We start from the raw sequence: 9,827 nt of genomic DNA, 5'->3' as shown, positions 1-9,827 counted from the left end.
CCGATTGCTCCCTTGCAGCATACCTGATTGGCTCTTAGTGCTGCCCCTCCCTTTCCAAGTCTGAGCTCAGAGCATTACATGGCTGACAAGATACATTTAGTCACTTACACTAGCTGCATTTAAATATACATTTAATAAACACTGAACTGAATTAACTGGTGTTTTTAGCATCCGCCAGGAGTTCTGCATCAAATGAATAGTACGCCCAAATTGATATTTCAAACTTGGGTGGATGTCAACAGGCTGAATCACCCTCTGGCTCCAAATGCCACTCGGATCCATCAGTTATATGACTATAGTGCAGCTATTTCAGGACAATGAAAACACTTTGCATGTTCTAACCAGGGAGAAGAGAAACAACTGGGTATTCCTTTTAAGGGAGAAACAAGGACCGTCTTATCTTGAGACAAAGAATGAATAACAACAGTATATAGGCAATATCTTCCCAGGAGTAGCAGAAACAAATCAAACATTCTCTTATCACATACTGGACGGTCAAAGTGCTTCTGCCTCCTGTCCTTCATCCTCCATCAGCCACCATTCTGCCAACAGCACCAAAGGGAAACCTATACTGCAGGGGTATAGAGGATGCCAGTGTTGACCTCTCCTTCTGAAAATGCTAGTTGACTGGCTGTCCTGTTGAATCAACAGATTTAGTACTTTCTAAGTCACAGACCCAAAGTATGCATATCGGCACTCTTACCTTACCCTGACTTCTCTGCTCTGCATGCTTGTTCTGGGTTGGTGACTCAAAGCATGGAATCCAGAGACATCCAAGCAAATAGCAGACATCAGCTAGTGTATAACTCCGCTGTAGATCCTCAAATCATGAATTGGTACTGACACTGTCCATCTACTTTTGTTTCACGTGGTCCCTGTGTGTATTATAAAGTAGCCACTACCCCAAGTTTGCTCCCATGCTTGGCTACGTTCTCAATATAAATTAGTAAACTAAACATGACATTGTAGTTCATCACGGGAGTGAGCTTGGAGCAGTGGCTACTTTACAACACACTCAATGACCATGGGGAACAAAAGTAGCCCCCCTCCAGAAGGAAGGACCATGTCAGCACCAATTCAGAGATGATTTGAGGATCTACAGCTGAGTAATACACAAATAACATACATTTTTGTAATAGTTAAAAGGTACTTCAATGCATTTTTAAGATTTAACTTCCAAGTTCAGTGTCACTTTAAGACACTACATGGAAACTCAGCAAACCCACTCTGTTCCCCATCAGCCGACAAGTCCCGTAAAGGCTTCTTAGGAGGTAAAAAAGGGTAAGATCCAGCAATCATACTCACTGGGTCATCAGCTTTGCAATCCTCTGGCAGTCATTCTTGTCATAAAACCAGATACTGTAAATGGACACTAAAAGAGACAGAGACACAAAACAAAAACATAAGATAAGCACCACTATCATCCCTAATATGCGTCTTCTCCAGTCACACAAGATTAACCACAAACCACCCACTATGTGCAATTCCACAAATGCCAAACTTGTGATAAAGAAACAAACATTTGTTATGATTACACTTAGAAACATAGAAGTACTGTGAATATAGTTAAACATTAGCCATGTAACATATACATTATATAAATGTATACTTTGTACATACAGATACACACACACACACACACACACACACACACCTTTAGTGCTCTATAACACTATAACATGAAACTGGAAAGGATTATTGCATATAATTTTACAATAAACATGAAAAGGTAATGAAGGCAGAAACTATACTTGATTCTTTTTGTACATGGGTTAAAAATTAACAAAATCTAAGAGCAAGTCAGTCCAATCTATGAGCCTACAGGCACAGTTGAAGATGACCTCAAATCATGCAGGCTAATTTTTATTATAGAAATAGCCGATGCCATTCTGCATTCATTGCTGTATAATTTGACACTTTCCATTTCACTATATTGCACACCACACTATTTTTTCTTTTTTACTTCCACCGCTCCAAGCTTTCTCCTGTGATGGACTACAACCTCAATACAAACTAGTAGTCCCATCATTGGAGCCATTTTTTAAAATTTATTTTATTGTTTATCCGATTAATCGAACTTAATAATCGGCTAACTAATCGATTTTGAAAATAATCGTTAGCTGCAGCTCTAGTATATAATCTTTATGGCAAAATATAAAATTCCCACCTTCTTTCTGCGGTGTAACTAAAGTATTCCACCAAGATTCGCCGGGCTGTTACGAAGCACAGCTCCAGGCAACAAATCCAATCAGCAGGCTACTGATGCTATTGGGTAAACACTGCAACTGTGCTAAAGTTAAGTTGGGTATGCAAAAGGATGCACCGATACCGTTTTTTTCTGTATCGAGTACCAATATTGTTTTTCCGGTACGCACCGATACCGAATACGGATACCAGAAGTCCCATTAAGGAAGCTGGGAAACATGTAACGACTCGCCGCCCCGCTTCGCGGGAAGCCGTCTCCATGTTCCCTTGTAACCAGGTTATGAGGCAGCATGGAGCCGGCTTGCTGGCCAATCAGGAAGCCGGGGGGCGAGTCATTAAATGGCGTCCATCTTCCCGATTGGCCAGAAAGCTGGCTCCATGCTCCCTAGTCACCAAGTGACGATCAGGAAGCCGGGCATCATGTAATGACCCACCACCCAGCTTCCTGATGCCGGAAGTTCAGGTACTGGGATAGGCATCAGGAGCATTTGGGCGAGTAGTTGCCCAAATACTCGGAATCGGCACAGATACTAGTATCAGTACCGGTGCATCCCTAGTATACACACACAGGTAGATTTTTGCAGGAACATTAAAAAAAATCCCATTGCAACGTTCAATAATACCATCAGAGGCTTGGAGATTGTCATTCGAAATTTCGTTTGATTTTCGTTTTTAGTTAACATTTGATTTTGAAATAAATGGTGTTTTCCCCAAAAAAACTACAGTTACTGCATTTTGCTCGATCAAGAAAAAATTTCCAACATGCTCCTTCAAATGTATTTGTCACTGTAGTCAAAATCAATCGATTTTGCGGCATTAATGATTAGCAAGTCGAACGAAGTTCCAAAATCGTTTCAAAATTCCCCAACTTTAGAAGGTTCACTCAGTTTACTTTACTTTTATTTCTGTGCAAGGCCGGCCATACAACAATCAACAGCTTAGATGGCAGAATCCCCCTGCTGAGCTATTGTATTCTAACTGTGGTGAGTGGGTGTGTGTTGGTTGGGGTGGGGTGGGGTGAGGTGAGGAGTCCCAGAGCACACAGTAGTCAAAATGTGTCTGAGTTGGCAGGACTTGGCCAAAATTCAACCAGAGTATGGCCAACTTAATCCTTAGCAGCATAAACCAAGAGAACCGCACAGGGTCATACAGTGTACTCCCTGCTAATCTGCTGCTGAGACAGGTTTCTTACAGCATTTTGTAACATTGACTCAGACAGCAATAAAGACCTGAAAAGGTGTCGGGTCTCCATTATATCCAAAAATGTAAAAAATGGCTTCAGTTGCAATATAAGAGACAGCAAGCAGTCTACAGTGGTATATCTGGGAGAGAGCTAGATTAAAGCAGGGGTTCTTAGATCATCAGACTGCTAGCATACATGTCTGGGATGGACTGGTACACTACAGCAAAGCCTGGGTGAACACTTGCAGTACTGAGTTAAGCTGGCATATACTATTTAGTAGTCTGTGCTCCCTGTTTTTAGTTCCACTGCAGTCTACCTTTAAATAGCGATCAGCGATGTCACAACACTTGTAAAGTTGGCAATATCTGGACCAATACTAAGAAGTACAAGCAGAGTAGTAAAAAATGAAGCTGAGCAGTCCTTCAACTGCTATTTCTCAAAGGGAAGCTCCTAGATATAGAAACTAAAACAAAGAAAAACAACACACTACAACTTTTAATAAATCATTAATGTGTCAGGGTGTCCCTGAGCTGTCAGTACAGAAAACATCCAGTCCCTTCAACTAATTCACCATTTCCAGCCACCGAGACCTAGACAAAGCAGATCCAATCTGATCACGTCATTTCAAACAAAAGTTTTAAAGGGAAATCAACAAATAAGAATGGTTTTGGTTACATTTGTTTTACATTTATAGGTTTTAAACTGTTTTATATTTGCGGTTGGAGGCTATATAATCTTTACAAATAAACATTTAACATGTGACAAGGTTCCCAGAGAACTATAAGTCATCTATAGATAAAGCAACTTGTTTTGCAGCTCCTTTTGTCTGATAGAATCTACCGATAAGTCCCTGACACATTGGAGTTGTGCAGACTACATTTAGCACAGCGGAAAGCAATCATGCTTAGGATATGAAAAGGACAAATGGACCTCCACCCATTGGCTGGAGAAAATATGACACAGCTCCAAGAGCCCAAGATCCATTATTTCATTTTATCTGGGGGGGAAAAAAAATGACGGAAAAAAATGTGCGCAAAACCACCATTTATTCCCCATTACTCAAAATGTAGTGTTAATATTAGGGATGCACCGATACCATTTTATCGGTATCGAGTACCGATATTTTGCTTTTTGCACTCGCCGATACAGGAGTACCAATCCTGGTGCTTCCGCTGGAAGGGAGCCAGCTTCCCGAGCAATCAGGAAGTTGGCCGGCAGGTCCTGACATGCCGCCCGGCTTTCTAATTGCCCGGGAAACCGGCTTCCATGTTGCTTGGGTGGCTCGATTAAGATTGGCCGGGAAACCGGCTTCCCAACCAATCAGCATCGAGCCGGCTTCCCGGGCCAATGAGGAAGGCAGGTCATTGCCCGGGAAGCTGACTCCATGTTCCCCTACAACACTGCCGTTCAGAGGAAATTTTTCTCTGACTGGAAGTTCCGGTATTGGGGAAGGTATCTGAGCATTTGCACAAGTACGAGTACTCACCCAAATACTTGGTATCAGTACAGCCATAGTTAATATAATATGAATTATTATTATTTTTATTTACCTGTTTGAATTCTGTATATCAACATTCATGGACACAATGTTCCATACCAAGGATACGTTAACATACACTCTACAACACTTCGTGTAAGCTGCTGGTTCTCAACAGGCAGGATCATCACAGGAGTGCTGCATAAGGACCTTCATAGCAGGATCACTAGGAATTAGGACCTTCATAGCAGGATCACTAGGAATTATATTAAAGGGGTTTCAAAGTCCCAGCATATCCTATCCTGTTATAACATCAGCATTGTAATAGGTATACAAACTATATTTGGTTTTCATAATGCAATCAAAGCTGCCTTCCATCTACCCATCACTTTCAACAACTTCATGGATTTCCCTGCTGCTTGATGTGATGCAAAATCAATGTCTCAAGACCAAATATCCCATCATGCGTTGCTTCTAGCAACCAATGATAATGTTAAAGTGTTCAGAAGGGTCTGTAAGTTGTGATACAAGTACGTGCATATTCACAAGGCTGATTGAAAGTGGGTTATTGCATTGAGTAAGTCCATCCTATGGGCACCTTTAGTAAGAAACTTTGCAAACTTCTAGATTGATATGGTTATTAGGAGTGGAGCAGAACTTATGGAAATTCGATATTCAATACATATTTATTTTTAGTTTTTGACTATAGATGAAACATAAATGTGTTGAACTTTAAAATTAGACTTTAGTGATTGAGTTTGGATCTATATTTGATCTCATGATCATACAGCAGGTAGAACAGGGTGGATAAAAAAAAAAAAGAAGAATCAGATTTTTTTTCATTTTAAATCAAATTTATTTTAATAAAATGCTTTTGGAGTAAAAATCTATCTATCTAAAGATGGTTTTCTATTTAAGATGCATTAATAAATTTAGCTTATTCAATGGAGCTTAGTTATGTAGCATGAGGCTGTATATCCTGCAATATTTAAATTTTTGGTAAACTCATTCAATGAATCCAAGCTCTGCAAGCTGAGATAACATGCACTGCATTGATGCATTACTAAACATTGATGTTAAAGAAAATGTCACAATGTTATTGTTTTTATTAAATAAAAGAATCTGAGTATTTGTGATTAACCTAAAAACTGTTCTGATATCGCTGTTTTACTCACCTGATAGCTTATTGTTCTAAAATAGGAAACCTTCATTTTGTTTGTAAATAATAATATTAAAGATTCTTACTACCAGCAAGAATGAGTCCTTACATTTAAAGAGCACTTAGCGGGCATCCACTCACCTGCTGCCCGCCACGTCCCTCACCTTGTTGAGTCACTGTCGCATCACCAGCCGCCCCATTAAAGTGAATGGAACGGTCGCTGAGTCAACAGCGGGTCAGAGGAGGAGCCGCTGCGGGACAGAGATGACAGTTGATTATTAACCAGTTTAGTTGCGCTAGGACAAACAGTATTGGATTACTAGCTGCAACAATGTATACAAACATATACAATACTAAGCGCAACATATTGGCTTTCACTCAGAGATGACAGTTGCTCGGTAAAAATTATGATTTAAAATCGAGCTTTTTTACTAGTGATTTTAAATCATGATCATAAATCAAATCCACCCGGAGGTAGATTGCTGTAAATCACAGTACAGGTTCCTCTAAGGGGCCGCAGAGAACACAAGTAGCACCTCTCCGTGAACAGTTCCACAAACCTGGTTGGGGAAGAACTGAAGATGACTCAAAGCGATAGCATAGCGCACGGCGAGATAAGAGATGCCAAAAGCTGACTAGCGAAGCCCAGAACTAGATCCCAAATCAGCATTTGTCTGCCAACATCAGAGGGCTCCTTCTGTGCTGCTGGCACAGAGTCATGTGGAAATTCCAGCAGAAGGATGCAATGTCACAGACTTGACAGTAATCATACACACAGGAGGTATCTGACACAAGACGACTCACTGGAAAACGAACGGCGCTCTTCCTATTGTTAGCTTCTCAGGCAAAGCAAGTAAAGCTTAAAACTGTATGGCCAACTTTTTTTTTTCTCTTTTCTTTAGTGTTGGATAGAATGTGGAAGGGTTACTGTAGAACCCCTTCTGCTATCAGGCACTCCGTTACAAAGATTTCTCCTTACTTCCTGTCACAGTGACCATTTCACCAGACAGAAGGTGAAGGAAATTCTCTCACTGCAACACGGACACAAATAAAAAAATGTTGACAACTGTATGGCTTCAGGGCTTGTTCACACCATCTTCAGACCAGATCTGGATGTGTTTTTAATGCCTTGCGGGGCATGTTTTAAATTGGTTTTGCTTGGGGTTTAAGCAGATAACAGTGCTGAAAAACAAGTCCAATCCATGGAGTCCCCACTTACAAGACTTAAAGGATCTGCTACTGACAGCTTGGTGCCAGATACCACAGCATACCTTCAGAGGTCTATTGGAGCCCACGCCTTGAAGAGTCAGGGCTGTTTTTGCGGCAAAAGGGGGATCTACTCAATATTAGGATGAGAGAGAGAAAGAGAGAGAGAGAGAAAGAGAGAGAGAGAGAGAGAGAGAGAGAGAGAGAGAGAGAGAGAGAAAGAGAGAGAAAGAGAGAGAAAGAGAGAGAAAGAGAGAGAAAGAGAGAGAAAGAGAGAGAAAGAGAGAGAAAGAGAGAGAGAGAGAGAGAAAGAGAGAGAGAGAGAGAGAGAGAGAGAAAGAGAGAGAGAGAGAGAGAGAGAAAGAGAGAGAGAGGAGAGAGAGAGGAGAGAGAGAAAGAGAGAAAGAAAAAAAAGGAGAGAGAGAGAGAGAGAGAGAGAGAAATACATTTACAAAGCCCTGCCAGAAAGCACAGCCGGGCAGATGATACCATTATCTCCGAGTGCATTTTGGACTGAAGGACTATGGTGGTGTCCTCTCCCTATTTCCAGCCTATTGACTGGACAGTTAAAGAAACCGGCCATACTGAGGATGTCATCCCTCTGCTTACTCTATCTTCTTCTATCATCATGTTCTTTGTCAGTTCATGTGATTGGCTGTCAGAGCTACCCTTCCTCCTCTCCCAGGCTGAGTGCTGCTGTGCATGGAAATGCAAGTGGCAGGTACTTACACTAGTTGAGCTTTAAAAGGAAGAGAAGGTATAGCTAAATTAGGGCCACAACAACGAATCGATTTCATTGATGATCATCTATATTTTGTCTATTCCAATAGTTCTGTCCTGCAGAGAATGGTTACCATGACAAATAGAGAGAGAATTCATCCCCTGCAGGAACACAGGAAACAAAACCCAGCAGGGGGTTAAACCTAAAATCTATCTAAAACCTAATAAAAAATAAATAAATCTAAAAACAAACATCGGGCTTTAGATATTAGACTTTAATCAAGAAACCAATATCTAATAACGATGTGTTAAGTGTTACCTCCATCCGATTTCCCAGAGCCAAATAACACTAATCTCCATGTTCTGTTTTCTCCTGTGCAGCTGCCAAAAATCCATCTCCCTGGCCGAGCGCTGACAAGCATTTAATGAAGACATAGATGGAGGAATTATAGGAGAAAACCATTTGCAGGAAAGCCCTGGAAACCCATTTCAAATGGTAACACAAATACTCTGAAGACAAGAGATTAACCCCTTAATGACAGAAGATGAAGCAAAACCATTACACCTGAACCCGGTTTTGCAACTCTGATGCGTTAGTAAAAATGTTTTTATCTTTGCAAATGCTTAAAGGAGAACTATGGGGTCAGGGCTTTTCCCCATAGTTCTCCTTAGGGTAACGGGAGGACACAAACTAGCGTCCTCTCGTGACCCTTAGCTCAGTATACCACGAGCTACAGCTTGCGGTATACTGAGACGCCGCAGCTGAAGCAGATCCTGACGATTATGTCTGGATCCGCCCAGCTACGTGAGTGACAGCTGGCTCTGCCTATCTAGAGGCAGAGCCAGCTGTACCTGCCCCCTCCCCCGTCCGTTCCGCCAGTCAGCGCTGGAGGATCAGAGCGGGGAGGGGGGAATAGAGCCCCTCCCCTGTCACGGCAGAGAGCCGTGACAAGATCGAGAAGTGAGCGAACGCCGTTATGTGTTCGCTCACCTCCCGATCTACTGAGCCGACCTGTGACAGTCTCACTGTCACAGGTCGGCTAGAACTTTGATGTATCTTCTTTCTTGTCCTTTTCAGCCTTCTCTCCAGCGCTGCGACAGGTTTCCAATCCAGCGCCGATTCCTCTGTCCTTGCTGGCACTTCCTGTCCCACGGTGTCTGCATGCGGGTGCCCGCGTCCATACCTTGTGTCTCTCCTCGTCTCCCGGGCGAAAACCCGTACTGCGCCCGCCCCAAGATGCTTTGTGGTCGCCCGAGCAGTTTCGCATTCTCAGACAGGGGTGCGCGGCAAAGACAGGGGTAAGTTTAAACCGCTTTTAAAGCGTTTGTTTTGGCTTTTACTTTTTGCATATATGCTTGCTAGCAGTAGATATATGCAAAAACATCAGAGGGTTTAGAAACCCTTTAAGGAAAACTTGCCCAAAATAGTACAAAAATATTTTTAAATTTTAGCTGTATATTTCTTGCCATTACCATGCCCTGCCACAAAAAAGCCAAAATAAACTCTCCTACTCCCGAACTGCATGGGCATACAACATATGTGTATATTATTTCTTGTCTGTACCTGTACCTGTGTGTACCAAAAAACACACACAGACATTGACACTACCACTGACAGCAGTGCTGAAGCTAGACATTCAGTCAGCCGGGGCAAAGACTCAGAATTGCCTCGCAACCCTCGCAGGTCTCCATCTGCTCTGGGTGATGCTGTGGGGGTGGCCGGATGAGAGGAGAGGGCTCTTCTTCTCTGCCTTGTCCTGAATGGCAGGAAGTGGCAGAACGCCAGGGTCCGGTCGATGCGACCCTGGTAGTTCCGCCCATGTGTCAGCCTCCCCCCGCCCCCACGATACAGGGTGCCTGGGACACATGTCCCCCCC

General features: G+C 42.5%; 1 protein-coding gene across 1 annotated transcript in view; it reads right to left on the bottom strand.

Moving 5' to 3' along the window:
* The window catches only part of DCP1A (decapping mRNA 1A), a 70,186-nt gene that overhangs the window by 39,763 nt on the left and 20,596 nt on the right, over positions 1 to 9,827 (bottom strand). Inside the window, exon 4 of the mRNA XM_018555253.1 lies at positions 1,306 to 1,372. Coding sequence (XP_018410755.1) covers positions 1,306 to 1,372 — 67 coding nt within the window. The remainder of the gene's footprint in view (positions 1 to 1,305; positions 1,373 to 9,827) is intronic.

Source organism: Nanorana parkeri, unplaced genomic scaffold, assembly GCF_000935625.1.
Source record: "Nanorana parkeri isolate BGI_ZX_2015 unplaced genomic scaffold, ASM93562v1 scaffold189, whole genome shotgun sequence".
Taxonomy (NCBI): Eukaryota; Metazoa; Chordata; class Amphibia; order Anura; family Dicroglossidae; genus Nanorana; species Nanorana parkeri.
Note: the sequence above shows the minus strand (reverse complement) of the source record. Positions and strands in the feature narration are given on the sequence as shown.